At 42.4% G+C, this 24,093-nt stretch overlaps 1 protein-coding gene across 2 annotated transcripts; it reads left to right on the top strand.

The window, feature by feature from the left end:
* The first annotated feature begins 938 nt into the window (after positions 1 to 938).
* On the top strand, positions 939 to 23,935 carry tmem91 (transmembrane protein 91). Of its 2 annotated transcripts, XR_003929237.1 has the most exons (5): positions 939 to 1,481; positions 13,570 to 15,277; positions 18,561 to 18,707; positions 22,189 to 22,683; positions 22,869 to 23,935. XR_003929237.1 is itself a non-coding variant. In XM_030067341.1 (4 exons), exons 2-4 carry the CDS (start codon positions 14,843 to 14,845, stop codon positions 22,342 to 22,344), a joined length of 738 nt encoding a protein of 245 aa, XP_029923201.1. In that variant the 5' UTR covers positions 939 to 1,481; positions 13,570 to 14,842; the 3' UTR covers positions 22,345 to 23,935. The 2 variants fall into 2 exon arrangements, 1 of the variants encoding a protein (XP_029923201.1); XM_030067341.1 differs by having other exon boundaries at positions 22,189 to 23,935.
* Positions 23,936 to 24,093: the final 158 nt, after the last annotated feature.

The raw sequence follows: 24,093 nt of genomic DNA, 5'->3' as shown, positions 1-24,093 counted from the left end.
ATCCTCCCTGAAAGAGGCAAACGTCAGCGGAACGAGCACAAAAGCCGGGCCGCAGTTTAATTTTTTTATTTTTTTTTCCTTCTTCTTCTTCTTCTTCTCCCCTTTTGTCTATTTCTGAACGCGTATCTTAATTTGGTCCCGAGCAAAGTGGGTCACAGGGTGAGGCGGACATCAGAGGGGCTCGCAGGAGTGGAGTGGAGTCATTCTGGCTGGGGGGCGTCGCGCTGCTGCCTGCTATTTGGAGGAGCGCGCGCACATAAAGCTGCCTCTATGCTCCTCCATCACTCATACACTGTGCTCCACAACAACCCCAACCCCCCCCCCTTTCCTCCGCCTCCCACGGCTTTCATTTCCCAGCCTCTCTGTGCAGATTGGCGTCTCCGTCCATTTCTCTCTCACCGACGTTGTGTACATTTTTGTCTCGTGTGGCGTCACAGATGCACTGGGCACTGAGGATATCGCTGTTCCAGTACATCAAGACACCTAAGATCCTGATCCTGACCCACAACACACACACACAACACACACACACACACACACACACTTACTTGTATCACTACATTTGCAAGGACCGCCTTTGTCTGCATTCATTCCCCAATGCCTGACCCCAACTTTAAGCCTAATTTTAACTGGATAAACTGGTTCATTTGGAGGCTAACCCTAATCTTAACTCCAACCCCTTCAAATCAAGCCCGATCTCTAAAAATAACCTCGTAAAGAAGCGAGGAGATGCAGAATGTCCCAAGTTTCTCCCGACATCTTTCTATCCTTGCGAGGACGCCGGATCCTCAGAATTACAGAGGTTCAGCACATCCACTGCACCAACAGGCTTTAGGACCCAGCGCTGCAGCCATAATAAGGTAGCTGAGCTGAGGAAAGGCAAAAGGAGAGAGAGAGAGAGAGAGAGAGAGAGAGAGAGAGAGAGGTGGAGGAGGGAGAGAAAGAGAGGAAAGAGGAGAGGAGAGGAAGGCAGAGAGCCGAAGCGGTGTGTGTGGAAAGTCAGTGCAAAGCGGGAGGAGAAACTTGAGATGGTTTAGGTGCAAAATTGCGGCGAGGATTAAAAATAAACCTCCTCCTTTCTTTGAGAGGGGATACAGGAGGAGGAGATCAAGTCAGGGAGATATGGAGGAGAAGATATCCTGCGGGGGGAAGGGGAGCGCTTGACAGAGCGTGCACATTGCCGGCAGGTGTATGTGTGTATGCAAGCGTTGGTAGACATATATACACACTGTCAGCTCAGTGGGAGGACGGGGTGAACTTTGACTCGCACTCAACGCTCACATTCCCACTCTCAGGACTCGTACACACACACGCACCTGCACACTGATACCCCAGAAACAAAGCCATGTTGGCTCAGAGTCACATATCTCAGAGTCCTATGGATGGTTGAAAATGGGACACCGGGTTCCCCCTCCCCTCCTGTGAGGACTCATTCTGCGGACAGGACGGCATCCAAAGAGTGCACGACTCTCACCGAAAAGGTAAGAAATAAACTCAAGGCAATGCAGAGGAAAGCTTCTGCTGTGGGGATGTTACTTTGGTCGAAAACGGCCGCCAGCGAGTAACGAGTCAGCGTTTGTGCTGCTGGTGCTGTTTTGTGACTTTGAAATCAAAGGATTTAATTCGTTCATAGTTTTAAAAATGTCCATGCACTGCTTTAAGAATGACTTCATGTAAAAGCGATACTGTAATCTGATGTAGATCTACTAGACCCTGTTAGATCCTATAAAAGCTTCACGGCAGTTAAAAAGGTGTACAATGGCTAATAAATTCAATAATATTCAGCAGAAAGTGTTTAGTTTTCACGTCAGTAATAGTTTTGTCGGGGGAAACAGATATCACATTTTAAGGTGATATCTCATTTTGGAATGAAACTTTCAATGATTGATTGAGGGCTTTTATTCAAAATATGTAAAGATGACTCGTTTCATCATTTATCATAATTTTGTTGAGGCTGTCTGTCTATATATCTTTGTGAGGAGAATTCTGTAATTCTTTTTATTTATTAACAATGTAGTATAATGAAAAGAAGAGGACTTAAACCTACAGTGTAGATGCTTGGATGCAGTGTAGATGAATTAAAATATGTGCTTTTTTTCTGTGTATATTTAGAATAATGTGAATAAATACAATGGGGGCCATTCTGCTGTGGGTTGGGACACAATGTATTTTCCCCTAAAGCGCAGTGCTTTCACAGCAAAGCATCTCCCCCACGCTCCATTGTTTATATTTTATAGCTATTTACAGCTATAGGGGATGCTCAATGCGCAGTGTCAAATAGAAACACTCAGTATAACAGAGCCTTTCCTCTCATTAAAAACCTGCAAGCCGCCTCAACACACAGCACCTTAACACAGGTGCTGTCTTCAGTTGTAAAACCAGAGATTCTCCCTCCTGTCAGAACCCTGATGGCATTTTCCAAATCATGACCATCTTCCGTGTGAAATGCAAAGCGCCGTGTGTGTCAGGGGAGAGCATGAGATCAGGCAGGCCAGCTGCCTTCAAAGGACATGCACACTATTTTGCTTGGCAGCATTCCTAATTAAGAGTGGCCTTTTTTTTTTTTTTTTTTTTTTTTTTTAGTTCTGAACCTGCTTGTGCTTTGTGTTTATGTGTGTGTGTGTGTGTGTGTGTGTGTGTGTGTGTGTGTGTGTGTGGTGGCTGGCTGTAAATGAGCTAACCCCCCCCTCTCTGTGCATGTAGGTCACTGTCAATTAGTAGCAGACCAATTTGCCCACCGTCTGTGATAATGATGATGAGTCCATGTAATACATCATCTCTCATGTATAGATCTGTGAGGCGCTAATTACCTCGTTCAGCTCCCCGTCACACACACACACACACACACACACACACACACTGATAAACAAAAACAAGTAAACACACATAATTACAGACATAAACATTGTGTAGTTGACCGCCCCCATGTAATTTGTGTGTGGTGTGGTGTGGTGTGGTGTGGTGTGTGTGTGTGTGTGTGTGTGTGTGTGTGTGCGCAGGTCTTTAGCCTCCTCTGACATTGTGGCGGACTCAGAATCACCGAGGTCACCGTCACATTCACAAACGCACCGAGCGATACCTTTGCAGCCTTCCGCCACCTGTCCCCTTCACACACACATGCACTCAGCCACACACACATTTTCACAGCTGGTGCCAATGCATAATGCAGCCGGGGGAGTGAGAGTGATTACTAGGGTTAGACCGATATTGGCCTTTTATTGAGTATCGATATCAGCCGGTCAGTCAGTGTCGTCCGTCTATATATATATATATATATATATATATATATATATATATATATATATATATATGAACATCCAGTGCAAAACATGGTGATTTCCTGGTAATTTATCAGATTACACAGGTTAAAATTAAACTGAGGTTAGAATTGATGACCTAAAAGGTAGAGCATATCTCATATCTTTGCACCTAAACCCTGACCTCCGAGTGCAAATTAGCAGGTGACTTGAAAATGCCAGTTAATCCACTAATCCTGAACTCAAGTCCCAGATGACAGTGGGATTGTATCTCAGCATAAAAGGGGCATTACTCAGTTTTGATTTGAGTGAACAAGAGGCATTCCATGAGTGTTGATATTCAGTACAGCAGCACTCTGATGTTTCGCTGTTCTGCATCACTCCACGTTACAAGTGCTCTTAACCGCTGTGACACAAAGATATCCATGCATATCCAAAAACAACATTAAAGTTAAATTATAGATAGATAGATAGATAGATAGATACTTTATTCATCCCCTCAGGGAAATTCTCTGTATCCCGTAGCTCATAATACACATAATACATATACCATAAAATTCATACACCATAAAGGACAAACAGTACACACAGCCATTCAATCAATCAATAAAGAACATAAATGTGAGCCTAAAAATGTTTAAAGTGCATAAATAGAATAAAAGAGTCCAATTAAAGTGCATAAATAGAATAAAAGAGTCCAATTAAAGTGCATAAATAGAATAAAAGAGTCCAATTAAAGTGCATAAATAGAATAAAAGAGTCCAAACTGAGTTATAATAAAGGAGCTAAAAGAGTCCCCAGAGCCTGGGTCAGCGGCCCCTCTCCAGGACTGAACCACTGGACAGCCTGATGGTGGAGCTGAAAATTGGTTAACTAAATATCTCATAATTTGCTGCTGTATCAAAGCAATAATATCTCACTTGAGGTTGTGCTGTTATACTGAACATCAGCACAGCCTGGAGTTTCTTTGGCACTCGGCCGCTACAACCAAATCACAGCAGGGCTGATATTTAACATAACAGCACGACCTCGAGTGTGATATCGCTTAATTATTGTCCTTTCAGGAGCAGCGTTCCATCTGTTTAATGCACTGACTCATATTTGTACTATGTGTCATGGTGTATTTTACTGTTTTTAATCTGCACTGCTGCAAAACGAATTTTCTCTTGTGGGACAGTAACGATCTGAACTGAACTGAACTGAAATTGAACTCCCTAACTTTACTTTCCAGTAGCTCTGGGTTTTAACTGAATTTTATTGTCAATTAACAGGATAAATTCTGTTTACACCTCATGAAGAAAAGGCTTCGGTGTGAAGCGCTGTACATTTCTGGATTTTCCTGAGTTCGCAAATGTTCAGATTTTAAAGGTGCGCTATGAATAATTGAGGGTTGATTGAAGTGAGGACAAAATACGGGGAATAAGCAGGCCAACAATGGGAAACAGGTACATTCAACCACCAAATCTCTTGTTTATTCCACAGTTTTTATCAGTTCTCACTGGATGTCTAATAATGAAAACGATGTAGACTCCACATCAAACCTTGTGCTTATTCCATGTTTTTTCTTGTTTGTTTTTTCGTGTCCAAACAGTCCTGCAGTTTTACGAAGTGCACCTTTAATCAGCAGCTTCAGAATGGGTATCCACCTTCAAAAACCCGTATGAGTCAAACTGTAGAAATCGCCCATTTGAGATATGAGCAAATGGCTCCGACGGCAGTGCGGAGTGTGTTGTGTTGTGTGTACGCCGAGCACGTAAAGCAGCAACTAACCGTATAATACAATGTCATGTGGTTTTCACAGCCACAGTTACACATAAATAACATTCACCTTCACACACACACACACACACACACCCATTATAGGGAACACAGCAGCAGCCAAAAGGATAAAAGGCACTGAAGCGCAAGTGACACATGTCTACACACACACACACACACACACACACACACACGGCTGTGCTGATAATGGTCAGTGTGCTGTTTCCCGTGATGCTCACAGAGCAGATGCACATAACAGTTTGTTCCCTGTAAGATCCAACATACAACCTCATGACATGGGGCCCATTTGCATATTCATTCCCCAGGCCTCACTGCAAACTGGCACCAGCTGTGTATGCTGAGCGTGTGTGTGTGTGTGTGTGTGCAGTTGTGTGTGTGTGTGTGCAGTTATGTGTGTGTGTGTGCAGTTATGTATGTCTGTGCAAAGCAAGTGGTCACCGTTTTTGTGTTTGATTTTGAAGGGACCAGGTGATGCAAGGCTGCAAAGAAGGACTTGTTCAGTGTGTGTGTGTGTGTGTGTGTGTGTGTGTGCATGTGTAGTTATATGTGAAAGCTGGAGTTTTGCAAAGGAACTACTGATTGTGCATGTGTGTGTCTGTGTGAGCGTGAAATACTCTGGGGTTACTGTGAATTGATTAATGAGCTAACACTAACACACACACACACACACACACACACACATCTTCTTCACAGGGGATTCAAGTAAAGCATACTGAGCTCCTGGCGTGACTGTACTCATTTGTTATTATAGCATAATTCTGTGGAAATGATCCGTCCTTTGGAGTCTAATGTGACAGTGCAGAGCCTTTCTGGGAGGCACGGCGTCCCGAGCAGCTATCGAGCCGAGCAGAGGCACGCGGCTCAAACGGCAAATTAGCCTGTGCCTCATTTATCCTGCAGTGAATACTTCACTCCACACAGTCAAAGTGTTTCCATAGGAACGTGGCGTTGTGTTGGGTTTGCACTCTTACATCCTCCTCGCCCCTGTTTTTTTTTTTTTTTTTGCTTATCTTCCCTGCTCAGCTCTTCTTCCTCCCTGCTCTCATCCGTCGCTCCACGCAGATCGGCACGATGAGTAAAGGGTTTGGAAATGAAATCAATGGAGACACTGAAACGCCACTTGGGTTTTCAGATGGGTGTTTGGCAGATGTGGCGGCCCACTCTGCTCTTATCAGCCTCATCTCGTCGCCTTTCATCGTCTCTTTATATTATTAAGGCCCGCAGGCTTTTACGGCTCCACTTTCTCACGACCGCGTTGCCATGACTTTAACATGAGCGCGCTCGCTCCCTACGCCTCTCCACAACCCAGCTCCACTGGAAAATTACAGCAATTACTTCCAGTACTGCGTGTACGTGTGTGTGTGTGTGTGTGTGTGTGTGTGTGGTAGAGTAATAGGCGTGTGAACCTTTGGCTTAACACTGACTCAGTTTGATTCACAAGTTGGCAATTCAATTAAAAAAAAAAAAAAAAATCTTATTAGAATGGTCCACTTTGATTCAAGTTTGTAAACCACAATTCAGATCTTTGCAATAATAATAATAATAATAATAATAATAATAATAATAATAATAAACCTGTCCTTTTACTTTTGCAATGTAAAAAAAAAAAAAAAAATCAAACAACAGAATTACTTTAAAGTTATTTATTCTATTAAGAAATATAAAAGAGATGGATTTTACAGTATTCTGATAGACAACCACAACATTCGATCTTTGTTTTATTTTATTTATTTATTTATTTTTATTTTTTTTTTATTAGTTAATTCAACATAGAAAGCAGGTATACATCTGAAAGCAGCCTCTATACAGTCAAGACATCTGCTCATCAACAAAATAATGAAAAAAAAAAAAAAAAAAAAAAAAACTAACTAAGGTTGGGCCACAACAATTATTACGTTTATAACTAAGTATCCATGATTATCACATATAGAAAAAGAAGAAAAGAAAGAAAAATACCTGCACTTTCACACAATTTTTTTTTTCCCCTTTTTAACCCAACCCACCTCAACCCATCACCAGAGATCATTCTGTACATTTCATTACACTTTACAAATAGGATATTTCAGTGTGTCCTTATACATAGTGGGCAAAACGACTCCAAAAGACAGACAAAGCAAAAAAAAAAAATCTTTTGTTTCTTTGTTTTATGAATCGATTCAAAATGTTTCAGAATGATTTGGAGCGATGAATCAGTGCAATTAATTAATAAGTTGTTAGACCCCTATGGCGTAATCCTATGTACGTGAGTTTGTGTGTGTTTGTGTGTGTGATGAGAGCAGCGGGGTAATCAGCAGCTCCCTGCCTTGGTGATGGGACCTCTAAAGGGAGAGCTCGGTCTGGATGCACACTTCCTGTTCTGAAGCGCACGCCTCCTTCGTGCACGGCGAGCACGACCCGGATCCTGAGACGAGCCTGAAGTCTGGCTCCTGTTTCCGTCTTTGTCCGTGAGCCTCCACGGCTCTGAAGGAGCCGGCAGCACGGCCGGGTCACGGAGAGGGAGGGGAGCCGCATGAAAGGAGAGGGGTAAAAGTGAGGGAGAGGGTTTGTGTGATTGTGTGTGTGAGAGTACAACAGACTGAGGGAGAGAGAGAGAGAGAGAGAGAGAGAGAGAGTAAAAAGGCTCGCTGATGATTTGCGGCGCTGTCCTTGCAACCTTCCCCTCCACCAGACTGGATGTTTTATGAGCGCTGCAGAATCAGAAAAAGAGGCAGGCTTATAATACAGCTGACAGAAGTCTTTTTATGGTGGCTGGGCAGAGGTGTGTGTGTGTGTGTGTGTGTGTGTGTGTGTGTGGGTGGGTGGCGGGCGGTAGGTGGGGGGCACATAATAAAGGTGAGTGCATCTCTCCTGGAATGAAACTGGCTGTGGGGAAGGGAAGGGAGGGGAGGGGAGGGGAGGGCCACTGAGGTGTTGGAAACATTTAGCGTGTGTGTGTGTGTGTGTGTGTGTGTGTGTGTGTGTGTGTGTGTGTGCCTGCATGCACAAATGAACGAGCACGAGACGAGTGGGCACGTGCATGTAGGAGGTGCAAGTGCTGTATGTGAAGATGTGCGTGTGTGTATGTGTCTGTGTGTGTGTGTGTGTGTGTGTGTGCGTGTGCGTGTGTGTTAAGTGTTTCTGAAGGGGAGGCAGCTTGCTTGCAGCTGTTGTTGACGTCAGTGGGTGTGTTGAATGATCACTAGGCTTGTTCAGTATGAGAGGTACTAGCCCTCTCATAATGGTGACGGTGGAGAAAGAGAGAGAGAGAGAGAGTGTGTGTGTGTGTGTGTGTGTGTGTGTGTGTGTGTGTGTGTGTGTGTGTGTGTGCGCAGAGAGAGAGAGAACAGAATGCAGCCCTCAGCACCGTGCCAGCCCAGAGCCACCAATTATTCAGAGTTTGAACGCGGCGCACTGAAGCGTGCAGCCACGAGTCACTGAACTGATCTGGAGACAGTGAAGCACTCTGCTGTGTGGAATGAATACTCACTGATGAGATATTATAGAGTTTGTCAAAATGACACTTTCCCTATTCTAATGGCAATGAAAAGAGCCTGCACTGAACACACACACACACACACACACACAGACTCTTTTTCACCCTCTCATCTCAGACATGTCAGCTAGTAACAGCATGTTCTCCTCTCTCACAGCGATAGTCTAATTTTAGATGCTTCCCAGATTGAAACACATAGATTCAACATTATTGTGATTTTTTTTTTTTTTTTTTTTTTTTTTTTTTACCAAGTCATTTCACTCCACTTTCACCATTTTATGCATGGATACATGAATAATTCAAGGGTTACTAATCTGTAGTAACCTGAAGATGTGTTCTGCAGCCCAGTCTGACCACGCCTCCCATGGGCGCCTTCCATTTTCCATGTCAAAGTGGGAAAAGATATAAATATCCATTTCGCTGTTTACTGATTGCGATGCTGTCAGGGTTTCTAAGCAACTGAATATAATAGGCCTAAACAATCATCTGAAATGGAAAAAAAAAGGGTTCACTTTCAATTACAGAAGGTCTTACTGCACAATTATGAAGGCAAACACCATCTAAACAATACTGGCTTACATATGGGGAGTATGAAAAGTTCCTATTAGATGTTATAACTTATAAAATCTATGTGCAAATGTGAATTTTTATAGAAAAGATCATGGTTCTGCTTGCAGGAGTATTGCACTAGGGGTTTATTGTGTTGATGCTCAGGCCGTTTTGCAGTCCCCACCCATGCCCACATACAGTACATACCCTATGCCCAGGGGTATCCAGTACTAAAAAATATAAATAAATAAAAAAATAACATCCTTAGGAGTTCCAGAGACCCATGAATTTCACTTTTGGGGAAACTCAGCCACGAAATATGACAGAAAAGGTCGCCAAACTCTTACAAACCTCTGCCTGTCTCCTTGAATAGTGAATCTTAGTCGTTCAGTTTTTAAAAAACTCATCACCTCCTCCACCCAACGCTTGTGAGAGGGCGGTGTAGCCTTCTTCCAGCTTAACAGTTTTGCAGTGTTGCAGACAACGAGGGAGTTACGGTGTGTGCCGCGTCCCGGGACCCCGCCGGCCCCGCCTGTCAGAGGCTAAGTGCTCGTGTATCCCCAGGAGAGATATGGCGCTGAGCTGGCAGCTTTCTCCAGACAGTTTCAGCCTTGTGTATTACTGATATATGTGAAGTACCTCTGGTCACAATACAAAATCTGTGCATTAGCCAGCTCTCCAGAATAAATAATGCATTTGAAGGGTGCAACAACACGAGGTCAGTGATGGTACAATGTACAGGAAAGGGAAAAAACACCAAGTTTTGGGATTGAGCCCAATGGTCAGTTTACCTGTGAGGTGATGAGAACATAGATGTTAAAATCAAACATGCATGTGTCGCTGCGGTGCTGCATGATAATTCTTTAGCATATTCAGCATAATGTTTTCAAACTCAAAGAGCCCCATGTCCCTTCAGCATAAACAGAAGAATAATGGGGCACAGCACGTCCCAGGGCCGGGTCCTGATCGCAGCGTCCAACCTCGGGCCCTTTGCTGCCTCCCTTTACCCCGTCTGTCCAATAAAGCAGTCTCAATAAAATAAAATCTCAAAAAATAAATACAAGAATAACACCCATGTCCTCTGCTATATCAGTGAAAATGCATAATCTGATGGTGTTTAGTAAATGATGCACATGTGTTTGAAAATTGCATCAAAAAACACAATAACAATGAAGGACCTTGGGGAACACAGATCCTCTCTAGATACTTCCTACACACCGTTGTGATTGACAGCATCCTTTCTTTTTCACTTCATTTACAACTCCTGTGATTTTGTCAGGAGAATCCCAGTTTTCAAACCTCTCCTCCTGCTGCTCTTTCTGGGTTTCAAGTCTTCTGATTTTTTTCCTTATATATATATATATATATATATATATATAGATAGATAGATCAAATTTCACTAGATTTGTTAGAGACACACAATAAATTTAGTCCCTACTCTATTTATGATGTTTCTAGACAGTTAATTACCCCAGAAAGCAGTTTATGTCCATGCGGTTACCTTAAACTGGCAGCTGTCTGTTGGTTTGAGAGTCTCACAAACATTTTTTTATTCAAGCAAAACAGCAAATACCAGCGTGTGATCCAGATGAATCCGTACACTGGTTATTAAGAAAAAATGGTTTTGCATCTGCTGCCATCTGGCCCAGCATCACTCAGCACGGCGTAGGCCGATGCTAAAGTGTTAGCAACTTAGCTGACTTATGCCATAGACGCTGAAAATACTAAGAATTACTTTTTAATTATTTTATTTGAAGGGTCATACTGGTCCTATTTTGACTCCTCATCAACAGTCATAACAAATATTATTTGTTCATAGAAATATGTTTCAGTAGCTTAGAAGTCAAGGCTAATTCACCCCAATTTTAATTTTAATTTAATTTTAATTTATTTTATTCTGTTTTATAGCACTGTGTTTATGTATTTTAGTATTTTATGTTATTTTATTTTTGTATTTTAGTATTTATTTTATTTATTGTAATTGTTGCATTATCTATCATCCATGCTGCTTTTAATCTGCACAGCACTTTGGTCAACCCCGGTTGTTTTAAATGTGCTCTATAAATAAAGTTTGAGTTGAGTTGAGTTGAATTCACTCCCGTTCATGTTGAAGTGGTCATGGCTCATAGTCATTTAATCTCGTGAATATGTGGACAGCCTGCACATTCAGTCCTAACCCTATCCTGTTTCGCTCCATTATAATCACTTAAAATATAATACTAACTTTAGTTATATAGCACCTTTCCAAACCAGGGTTCCAAGGTGCTTTCCAATAAAAACAAATAACAAATAAATACACATAAAACAATGATAGAACAAGCTACTAAAAGATCCCATACAACAATAAAACATACTACAAGTTACATATACGTGCATAAACATCAAATGTGTCCGCAGTCAAAGCTCAAAAAGTTTTCTGGGTCCACTGTTGAGGCCAAGTGCAACATATAAAGGAGGTTTGCATGTAAGGGACGTGTTTCCTTGTTCCTTGGTTCAATAGTGTCTTTCATGTGTGCACATTTTAATAGATTTATCGTCATTTTAGCCGATACATGTGTCAGCGAAGAGCACACGAGATGAAAATACTCACGTGTGGCGACTGTCATCACATTTTTTAACATGACTGGGAGTGGACTGGAGCCTTGACTTCCAAGCAACCGCAGCATATTCTGTATTCGTACACAGTTATGCAACCAATATTTGTGACAGACAGATACGATGACGGCTGTTGACAACAAGTCAAAATAGGACCAGTATGTCCTTTTAATACGGGCTTTAATACACTGGAATATTGCAGTAAATTGTTACCTAACCTTCCTGTCTCATGGAGGAGCTCTCAATCAGGTGTGTCGCTGCAGGTTTATTCCTGCCTTTTTTCATTTTGGTGAACTCAGACAGCAGAAAACGCCGTTCCAGAGCAGCAGAGACGGGCGCTGTGGATCTGCAGTCGTGACTCAGGACTCTCGTTCCATCAGGCCGGTGTCCTCTTTGTTATGAGGCACTCGGGCAGATGCACTTTTCCCTTGAACACATGGCCACTCCGCCATGCCCTTTATCTTCTCACTGATTCTTGGGAATTTGGATAAAAGAGGTTTTAATATTAAAAAAAAAAAAAGTGTGTTAAATTACAAAATCTGAAGGTATATCATTATAGGCCAAGGTCTTGGCTGTTCAGCAATGTACCGGTGCAACCTCCTCATTGTGCATTTTTTTCATAAAATAGGTTTTTCCAGTTATTAGGCTACTTTGTTTTTGTCAACACCGTCACTGTAATGTTTTTTTTTTTTATTTGAAAAACATATTTTTGTATTAAAGAGACTATTACTTTAATAACTCAACAGCACCAAAGAAACATATTGTAAGCATATTCATTTAAAACCAATATAACTGCCTCTGACGGTGGTGACACTAATCTGACGGTGGTGACAGTCGCCTCATTAAAACATACATTTCCAAAATTTATACCACTCAAGTCAATGGCTTCTTGCTTAACAACTTTATTTAACTATTTGGTACAAAAAAAATAACAATCCTGAGCTCTGTTATAAGCATTTTTCAGACTTCAGTCATCACCGTCACACAGAAAACCTGACGGTGGTGACGTCTGACGGTGGAGACAAAAACGTGACAGTGATCAGCATGAGTTGTTCACATTAGCCAGCTTGTTTTCACCCTGTTGCTACCTGCATCAGACCTCTTCTTAAAAAGTATACATTTATTCCATAATCTAATTTAATATTTTTTATACAGAAGTGACGGTGTTGACAATTTATGGTTGTGACAGTAGCAGTGTCCCAAAATATGAAGAGATTTAAGAGAAAACAGCAAACTTCCAGAAGCCTGAGCGGTCTTGAAGCATGCAGTAGAGCTGAAGGTTTGAAAAGGGCTCCTCAGGAATGTAATTGACCTTGTAGTTTTTTTATTATTATTTTTTAAATAAATATCTGACGGTGGTGACGAATATCTGGGACACATTTTGAGCAACCACAAAATAATAGTAAATATTGTTCAAAACCCATCGTTTGTAGTTTTTTATGATGTTATGATATTTTATGATATTATGATGTACTCTTTCATGTAGTAAAGATATTATTCAGTGAAATTATTACTTTTTGTTGTTTTAATCAAGTTGAAATGATTATCTCCTATCCGAGGACAACTGGTTTTGTAGGCCATGGGCCAACATATAATCATTAAACTAATACAAATTAAAAATAAACCTATAAAAGAACCTTACAAATGTGCAAAGGACCCCCTGATTATGCCCTTGATTCTTTTTATTCATTAAAATGTTGTACATTTCCAGCAGAAATAGCATTTTTCTCAGTGGGACATGATTTATCCAAATTCTCAAGAATCATTGTTCTATGTGTGTGTGTGTGTGTGTGTGTGTGTGTGTGTGTAGGATAACGACCCTCCAGCCCGACCAGGAGCCTTGGTTGCGGGCTGCTATCAGAGACGGGACGCTGTTGAGTCTAAATGTTGTGTGTGACCTTGTTCTCCTCCTAACAGCCTTGCGCCGCGTCGGACGAGGGTTGGTGAGCGGCCCGGCGGACGAAGCCCCGCGCGACGCCTCGTCTGTCCTGAATGAGACCCTCTCGCGGCGGACGGGGCCACATTAAAAATACATGTCCCGGAGGAGCGCCACTGTGGCAAGCAGCACCGTCACAGCAATAAATCAGCAGCAGAGGACTTTGATTTCTCCGTTATCACTTTTTCTGCGGCAACAATGGAGGAGCAGGCGTGTTGGAGGGCCTGCTGACCCACACAAGCACACAGCAGGAGTCTATTTCTGGAGCCTCATTGCTTTAACAGATTAACTGCCCTCAAAATATGGCCCCAATCCCTTCACTGCAGCTCTAGTGTGACTACTGTCTGAGGGAGTGCGTCCTCAAGCTTCAGCATACCCTCTGACTGCGAGTCTGTTCCGTCATCTGAAGCCTCGCTGCCTTCGGCCTGTTTTTGGTGGCAGTTTCAGAGTACTTTTTTTTTTTTTTCTTCAGAAGAACAAACAAAAGTGTGAGTGCGATGACAGCCTGAAAACCTTTTTTTGTGAGTCTTTGGTGATTGTTTCTCAGCTGCCCGTTCCCATCCCCAAAGTATTTTTATCCTTAAAGGGAAATAATTGATGTCCAAAGCGTTTGCGAATAATACCACGACACTGTGCTCAGATTAAGACTTGATATTTTATTGCAAGGGACGGTTTCCACGAGGTCCTGAGGGCGAATCAGGCTGAAAACCGGCCGCCCCGTGTTTTTCTTAGCCTCCCTCTTGTGCTAATCAAAGTCCTCCATCATCAGAATTGACATTTCCATATTGTATGGGAGAGAAAGTAGCCGACATTAGCATATTCATGAATGCTGACACGCTCAATCATGTGAGGAGGCAGACAGGGGGCGAACCCTGAGACGTCAAGCCCCGGAACAAATAACTCATGACATGTGAGGAAAGGAGAAGAGCTTGAATTCCCCCCAAACGCAACCTCAGCACAACATCACAAACACGACACAAAGCAGAGAGCTGGCACTAGCCGAGTCAGGGAATTTCACTCTGTCATGAACCTGGCATGTGTTGATGGGCTGCAAAGCAAAGGGCTTTAATAAGAGAAAAATTAGAGAATTGGATTAAGGATGGATTACCACTGCGCCAGTAAAGCCGGCAAAGCAGCTGCTTTCAAATAAACCCGTCGGACGCTCTTTGGGGAAAGGCTCTGAAGATTTATTTGTTGATTGCTTTTGGTTGTTGATGCGGTGGCCTCTTGCTCGGCCCGTGTTAACAGCGAGGGATGGAGAGTCTGGATGAGCTGGAGCACCCTCTTCTGGGAGAGAGCCCTAAGAGCAGCGGGGGATCCGGACCCGGGCCGGGGCTCGGACCCGGACCCACTCCTGCAGGCCTGTTCAAGGGTATCCTGGTGAGGTGTGAGGAGGACAGGGCTTACCCTCCGCTGGCGTGGAGGGGCTACTGCGCAGGCCGTCCTGAGCTTCAGCACCAGCAGCTACTGGACCCTTGCTCTTTGCCACGCACATTAGAGGCCTTCTACCCTCCAGCTCCCATGTGGGGCCACGCAGACTCCCTGCTGAGCAAGGACTACCTGGAGACCACGTTCGTGGACATCCACCCCGGCTCCTCCCTGGAGAGGAAGCTGCTGGTGGAGGCGCAGGACTTCCACAGCGTGTCCTACAGCCTGGACGACGAGGACGACCTGCTTCCCGACTTTGAGGTGAGACTTCCCGCTGACAGGATGCGTAAAATTTGTTGTGTTTCTCTTGTGTGTCATTTCACAGCGAACACAGTTTCTACATTTGAAGACCTGTACTTCCTGCTGTATCAGGATGTTGGGACAGGGCAAGGATCATTCAGACGTGAAAACCAATAGGAGATCATGTAGGGTGAGAAACACAGTTTTGTTCAGGGCAGGATTGTTGAAAAATTTGTTAAGGTTTTTATTGGCTGAAATTTTTATTCGTGCCAACTGGTACAGCAAGAAATTACCATTTAAGATATTTTTACACGAAATGTAACTTTTATTTAACCAGACAAGCCATTGAGCCTGGAAAATTAAATTAATGGAAGTTCATTTCATGGGGCCTTTAAAATTCCACTGTTTCGCTAACACCAGAAAAGCAGTGATTTAGCATTAAGACTTTCCACATATAACATCAACCAACACACGGAGAACTACAAAGAAAATAAAAGGAACTATTTGTGGACAAAAAAAAGAAAAAGAAAAGAAAAACAATGTAGAGCGGGCCTCCTCACCACAGGACAGACCGCTCAGTCCCGTCCCGCTGATGTTGTTGATGCCCCAAGCGAAAGATAGAGGTGAATCAATACTACACTGCAGATCATCACATCTGATCATCATATTTCTACCAGGTCTCCTTTTGTCGGGTTTGGCCTGAGGAGTCTTGCCTCAACACTCAGAGAGATTGTTTTATTTCTCATGACAGAATTTGGAAACCGGAGAGGAACTTAAAAATAGACGTATGAGCAACGCATCTGAGGCCAGGCAGCGGCTGAATGCTTACTGTCAAAAAGGCAGATTACATAAAGCTCCTCTCCGGCTGTGGTGCAGGTAATGACACTACAGGAGCAAGAGAGGATACCAGGTCCATTTCACAGATCACTGAACAAGCCCACCCTGCGGCGAAATGTAAATGAGCTTTAAGACTCTCATGATTGACGTGCTATGAAAAACAGCAAGTCAACATAAATATGAGTGTGCTGTAAATGTCAGATTAGTTAGATGTTCTTAGCTGAGGGTTTATGAGTATACTACATATTTATATTATTAATGGAGAGTCTGTCAGCGAGGTAAAATGAAAAGGTCAAATTTTCTGCTGTGTACCGCAGTGCCAGAGGCTGTTTTATGGTTATTATTTAATCTGATTAAGAACACAAGTAGGGGAGAGTGGGGTAATTTGTGCCAAGGGGCAACTAGTGCCACCCCTGTTATCTAGAAAACCATAGAAGAAGTTGGTCATGTGACCACATATTTTTAAAGAGGCATCCATTTCACTCATCCTGTAAAGAAGGGAGACACATGGCTTGAGAGGTAAGCACATTTCAGTTCAAAAAACATTTTTTTGCCCTCCAGAGTAAAATTTCTATGATCAAGGTTTTTTGATTGCTGTGTTTGAACAATTATAGAAAATGTTAAAAACAGTTCACACAGGTTTTAGTACTTTAGTAAGCTACACCATGAGTCTATACAGTTAGCATGATGTTAGCTCAAAACAGCTGGGGGATGCATTTTTTTCAAAATGGTGGGCTTGGGGTAATTTGTGCCAAAGGGCCTGGGGTAAATTGTGCCAGTGGCACAACTTGTGATTATATACTATATATTACTTTATTGTATTTTATTGTTATTGTACATTGTCTTCTTACCTTTGATCACTAAAACTATTCAGATTCAGGTGAAGATAATTTGCAGGTGCTCATTTTGGAATTTTTATTTTGTTCTGGGTATGTGTTCATGTGGCGCTCGGCCTTGTTATAGAAAAGTGGCCTGTGAGCTTGTTAAAATAATAAATAAATGTTAAATAAATCATTTTGTATTTCTCAAACAGTTGATATAAGATCCAAAGAGATGCACCCAGGGATGCACAACATCCTAAACTATATGTGCATATTTTAGTTGGAGGCATTGCTGTAATCCCCTCGCTTTAAAGGCACTTTAAGTAAAAATTGGCACTACTTACCCCACTCTCCCCTAAATGTGGATAAACATCCACCAACACAAATACATTTAGCATCGCACACCATTAAAACCAGGAGCAATGGGCCTGCGACAAAGTTTAGTTTTATCGTTAAGGACAAAAGAACAGCACATGAAATAACCTTTTTTTTTTTTTTTTTTTTGAAACTCATTGTGAATGCTGGCCACGGTGCAGCGATGCAAAGGCACTGCACTGGCCTGTGGGAATTGAACCCGGCAGCGATGTCACAGAAACTCAAAACAGCATCTCTATCTCATTTGTTTCACTTCAAAAGCTGAGACACAATTAGAGGAAGCCAACAGGCTCCAGAGCCCCTTTGTCCCCTTTCCAGCACGGAGCTGATCGATACTGTATGATCCCCAAACAGGACAGACGCCCTCAGAGGTGCCCTGTCCGGAGTGACTTTGCATACGAGCGGGCGTCTGGCGTTCTGCCCGACCATGAGATTTCCTGTTTCCTCGAAGATGAGAGCTGCCATCAGAACGGCTTCATGTCAACAAAAAACACCCAGGGCAGATCAATCTTGACATCTGAGAATAATTCCAGACAGGATGGATCAATTCTAACATCAGAGAATATTTCCAGACTGGCAGGGCAGACATGTGCAGCGAATGACATTATAACCATCAGAATAACCTTGTGAACTAATCTTTAAAATACTGTGGGTAATGCTGCGCTCTGTTCTCTTGTCTGATCTCTTTTAATCTCAGAAGCAGAGAAAGAAAAGCTTTTTGGTATACGGGCGCTGCTGTGCGAGGCATTCGCTGAAATGTTACGGAAGTTGAATTATTAATAATGTGCATCTTTGGAAAACACACAATTATTTTGCGCAGGAAATAACACAAGAAGAGTAATATGACAGGGTCGGAGTGAGTGAGGAATCCAGATTGAATATGCAGCCATTTAAAAAAAACAAAAAAACAAACAAACTGTATGAGTCATGAATCGCCTGCGGTCAGCAGAGCTAATGCACATCCAGCCTAACCCCATTCAGTCACATTATCTTACAGGCACCAGCAAACTTTTCCAATTGTTCTGGAGGACATGTAAACACAACATAACAAAACAAACAAAAAACAAAAAAAACAGCTCATATTTTTGAAGCTCTCCATAAAACATCAGGTTTTGAGCAAGCAAGTTCTGAGCGTCGTAATCTACCAGTGCATAAAAGTTGGAGAGGGAATGATACTCAGCAATGTCACGTCGCCACAGTGGAGCAAATATGCGAACTCATCTGCAGCGGCGACTGAACCCAACCTAAATGTGGCGTGCTTGCATCCCCAGGAATCATCCAGTGATGACTTCAGTGATACAGACAGCGAGAGCAACTTCCCTCTGATGATTCCTCAGGACTACCTGGGCCTGGCCTTTTTCTCCATGCTCTGCTGCTTCTGGCCCCTGGGCATCGCTGCTTTCTACCTATCACAGAAGGTACACACACTCCGCTCAGGGCTGACACAATGTGAACTGACACTGGAGTTCACGGCAGAGGGTGACTTTGTATGCTGGACATTTAGTCGTCCTCCTCTTTCTCTCTGCAGTGTGTGTGAGTGTGTGTGTGTGTGTCAGTGCTAGACTAACAACAGGTAACAGTGTCTTAAGTGTGGGCATTATGGAATTGCTTTGGGGTTTAGACCGGCAGGGATTACACCTAGATTTGCAGGATTATGCCACCAGAGCTTTGGAATAGCACAAAGCTGGACAATGCAAGCAGGGAATGCACAAGGATCAGCCAAGACGCCGTCTGGTCCTGTACAGCTCTGCTTTCGCCGATTTAGGTCGTTCTAATTTCACCAAAGTACAAAAGAACATACAGACTTTTACCAAAACACCAGGATTTGATATTGCATTGTGCCAATAATCCAGGGCGAGAATTCATACAGAAGCCCGGTTCAGATGTCAAAAGAACAAAGTGTTAATGTGCAGAGGACATTAGCTGGTGCTGTCATAAATCTACAGGATAATGTATGTAACAGGGCTGAGTGTGGCAGAGGAGGCCCTGTATGTCACCTGTATGGGGTTTCAAGTTGCACCTCCTGCACTGCAAAAACGCAAAATCTTACCAAGATTATTTGTCTTATTTCTAGTCAAAAATGTCTTATTTCTAGTCAAAATATCTCATTACACTTAAAATAAGACATGATCACCTCAGAAGTAACTTGTTTTTAGACAATTTTCACTTATTTCAAGTGAAAATTCACTTGAAATAAGTGAAAATTAGCTAAAACAAATTTTGCCAATGAAACAAGCAAATTTTCACTTGAAACAAGAGACAATTGTCTAAAAACAAGTTACTTCTGAGGTGATCATGTCTTATTTTAAGTGTAATGAGATATTTTGACTAGGAATAAGACATTTTTGACTTGAAATAAGACAAATAATCTTGGTAAGATTTGACTTTTTGCAGTGTGTCACAGATAGTTTGATGAATTTGGTCCAAAAAGGGATCCACCACATGCAGCCAGAGCTCTTTTTTTTTTTTTTTTTCCAATGTAAATTTTTCAAACTGAAAACAGCCTCATGTTTCCTCAGGTTCCCGCAACATAAAAAAATAATGTCCACACCTCCGGCATACAGACATAAATAATGTAAACAGTAAATAATGTCTAAAACAGTGTTAGCTCACAGATATTATTTACTGAGGAACATTTCAGAGGATGTATTTTTGTTAATATAACAGAGTTATGGAGGTTTAAAACTTGTCTTAAAACCCATTTCCGCTTCTGTTTTAGTGTTTTATGGTTTGTTTTATTTATTGTTTTTATTTGTTTGTGTTTGTTTTAATTTACTTTTAATTGTTTTATTCTCTTTATTAAATTGTTTTATTGTTTTATATTGTTTTAAAAACAATAAAAACAATAAACAATTATTCTAATATTTATTTTCCTGTTATTGCCTATTTTTTTGTACAGCACTTTGTTGCAGCTGTGGTTGTTTTAAAGGACATTATAAATAAAGTTGAGTTGAGTTGAGTTGAGGTTATTGTTTTAATGTTGAGGGAACATAGGATGGGGGAACATGCTGACTGCAGTTTGAAAAAAAAAAAAAATCCACTGAGGAGGTAGGGACCAAGGAAAATATCTCCTTCCAGCCCTCCTGCCCACAGACGGCTCAGCAGTGACCCGTAATGTCTTCACACCGATTCCTCTGACACCTGCTTTAGATAACAGACTTAAGCTAAAGTCACTGACCCGGCCACGTACCGACGCTTAGTCTCATCCCTGGTTCTCAGCGTTACTGAGTCGTTTTCTAATTTGCGACTGATCTCAACAACATGCTAATGGTGCAGCTGACACGGCTGCTGCAGAACAGCCTGATCAGCGCTTCACAGGCAGAGCTGTATCAGCAGACACTTACACCAAGAGCTCAGATTAGAATATCACCACTCACTCCAGTGAGCATATCTCACACTGTCATGTGATGGCCTGTTCTTTAAAAGATTTTCATGTTTCATTTGATATGCTGCTTGGATCTGATATGCCATCTTTTCCACCAGAGCGGCTCCACCCTCCGTTCACGGCCCAGGGTTCCCACAGTGTCATTTTCTTCATCTAAAAACGGCACCAGCCATGTTCTCTCAGTCCTATGTTAGCTCAACATAAAATGAAGACTAATTTTCATAATCTCAAAAAAAAAAAACATAATATGATTGTATGTATTCGGTAGGCTAAATATCTGAAATGGTGTTTATGGTCAAGCTGCTTCCAAAGATATTCTCTTATTCAAACATACTTTTTATCACTTTTTAACATTATTAACAAAGTTGGCATCAGTGTTGGCATGAATATTATGGACATCACAGACAACACTAAACATTAGCGACATAAACCATCCTCTGTTACCTGAACAGATGAATAATGGCTATAATGTCAAATGTTCAAAGTCTATGTCTGGCATATTGACAAAAAAAATGCATAATGGGCTAGTACATTTTCATGCACCATTTTCAAACGGAGCTTGAAAATGGTGCATGAAAACTGAATTACTCTGAGGAAAGAAAGGGCCCTGAGAACACAGACACACTCTCTGAAAGCTAACAAGCCCACTTATTAAGAAATCAATACAAACACAAACATGCTAATAACACGGCCTGGGCAACAGCGTGTCAGCCGGTACGCTCATCCACCTCCCGTCCTGCCGCCCAAGCTAGCTTTCTGAATTCAAAAGACTGACCACAGATGCTGCATGCTGGTAAATGCACAATAATGAAGACACATGTGACTCCTTCAGGCAGATTTGAAAGTAAAGCGTTCTCTGAATCCTAAATGTCAAGTGGTTCGCTCATGTTAGAAATCTCTTTTAGGCTGTAGTGTTTGTGAAAATGCAGATCAGGCCAAAGGGATAAGGGCGGCATTACAGCCCCAACTATTCCATCAGTCACCATTGCCACTGGCTTTGTAGAAAAGCTCCTAACACCTCTATCTCCAGTCACAGGAGGCCTCCGGTTGATAGAGGTATCCTTCCAGAGTGCAGGAAAAAAAAAAATCCCATTAACGGTTTTGCAAGGCTAACTGGCAGCAAGCTGCAAAGGCCCTTTGATCAGATCAATGGCCTTCGTTAAGGTTTAATTAGAGTCATAACAAGCAGCGCCAAGGTGATAGATTTCCAATAGTGTTGAGTGCTACCTAAAATAGGGGTCAGAGTCAAAGACAAGGACTGGGAATGGAGTGAGAGAGGAGGGGAAGGAAGGAAGGAAGGAAGAGAAAGTGATGAATGAGGCACAAGTGCTGCATGTGATTCAGAGATGGGACATAATATGGGCTTAGCGTGTGAATGGAACGGGTGAAAGGGGAAAGTGAGGCTAGAGAGGACATTGACAAATGATGACTAATGCCCTTCTCTCTTCATTTTTTCCTCTAATCCTTATCTCTCTTTCCCCCCTCTCTCTCCTCTCCTCTCCTCTGCCTCTCAGACCAACAAAGCATCAGCTCAAGGGGATTTTCAGGGGGCGAACACCGCGTCTCGCCAGGCTTTGTGGCTCTCAGTGCTCTCCATTGTGTTTGGGATCATAACGTACATCTGTGCCATTGCTGCGCTCATTTCTTACCTGTCTGGAAAGCCGCCATAAAAGCAGCCCTGGCACGAGGATACACCGAAAAGTAGCCCCTCCCACCCCCGCACCACCATCACCACCACCACCACCACCACCACACATCCAGGAACATCGGCACACACCATCACACCACATGGAAGTGTAAGATAATCACAATCCTTGTCCCGCGTCTGGATACATGTTTCACCTACACCAGGATGGAAAAGCCTAGACTGGACAGAGCAGTGTATTGATCATAATCACCTCTAATTGGATGAGGACATAATTGAATGATAAGGAGGAATTTTCACAAAGGATCGAAGAAAAATGGCTGAAGTTCATCCATCATCACTTAGAGTATAAAGGATTCAATTTGTAAGTGTTATTATTTTGTCCAACAGAGACTTTTAAAGTATGTGCCATATTCTTCAGTTCTGTTGTAGTTTTCATTTTAGGTGTTGCTTTTTCAGTGGGGTAGCCTATATCTTATGTTGAAACGACATGCATCACATGCACCGTGAAAAAAAAAACCCAACCCAGATGTCATCACCTCATTGTAGATATCACCGTCAAAAACGCCGGCTGAGTCATGAGAGGTGGAGGGAGAGAGAGGGACAGAGGGACAGCATGCAGCCCTGTCTGTGTGGGAGGAGCAAAGACGTGGCACGGCGATGGAGTCTGCAGATTTATGACAAGGTCACAGCAAGGACGTGGCAGCGACTAATCCTGATGGACCTCGCTGTGGGAGGGTCTGAGCGAGCCGCCTGAGGCCCACCTCTAGTGCGGGACACCCACAGGGAAGCACTGCATCACCACATGAACCAATCCCACCAAGGCCATCCTGAGCTTAAAAGCCAACGTCATACACTGTTTACCTGCAGATGGGACTGACTCTGGTTTGTTTCTACTGTGGAAAACCAAGTATCTTTATGCTAAAACACAGAAAAAACACTCTAACCGAGAAGTATAGTGCCAAACATTATAAAAAAAACAAAAAACAAATAACAATAATGCATTCAAGAGTTAAAAAAAGAAGGAAAACCAAGTTGGCAAAGTGTATCATTCTTGGAAAATAAATAGAGGAGCTGCCTCAGTACATAGTGTGAGCAGACCTGTGAGGAAGGAGCAAGTACACAGAGAAACTCTGAGGATCCTTGTATGAGTTATTCCATTAATAGAAGCAACCCAGGCGCTGCTCCACGCTCCCCAAATATAGATTCTTCTATTTTTCTCTCCCCAATGTAGGACTGAAATCTTTTGAGTCATTTTGCCGCTTTCAGCAAGACAAACTTTCAGACTTAAGTCTGTGTCACCATGTGCAAACAGCCGTAATACCGTTTGTTTGGATGAGCACCGAAGTAAAATGCTGCAACAAATAGGAGATCCTATTTGATGACGCATCTTTATGCCTGTCCATCTGATGCATGAGTCAGTTAAGGCTTCATTTAATTTATTTATTTATTTATGTCCGTCACAACCAAAATCCCTGCATGGTGAGTTTGTGCTTTGCCATGTCAAACCTGCTCCAAGCTTCAGCTTCCTTTCAGTTCCTCTGGAATGATTGCAAGAATAGCTTTGATGATGAAAAAAAAAAAAAAAAAGGCAGGAGGAGGAAAACCTCTAGCCATATTGGTTTGAGCTTACGTGCCATAAACAAACTGCTGAGCAAGGGAAGGCCCAATGAGGGAAAAAAAGAAAGAAATGACTACAAGGTAAAAAAAAAAAAAAGAATTACTGACATTTTCTATTTAGATGTATAGTTTTATAGAGTCTGGAGTTGGGTCA

This window comes from Myripristis murdjan, chromosome 13 (assembly GCF_902150065.1).
Source record: "Myripristis murdjan chromosome 13, fMyrMur1.1, whole genome shotgun sequence".
Lineage (NCBI taxonomy): Eukaryota > Metazoa > Chordata > Actinopteri > Holocentriformes > Holocentridae > Myripristis > Myripristis murdjan.
Note: the sequence above shows the minus strand (reverse complement) of the source record. Positions and strands in the feature narration are given on the sequence as shown.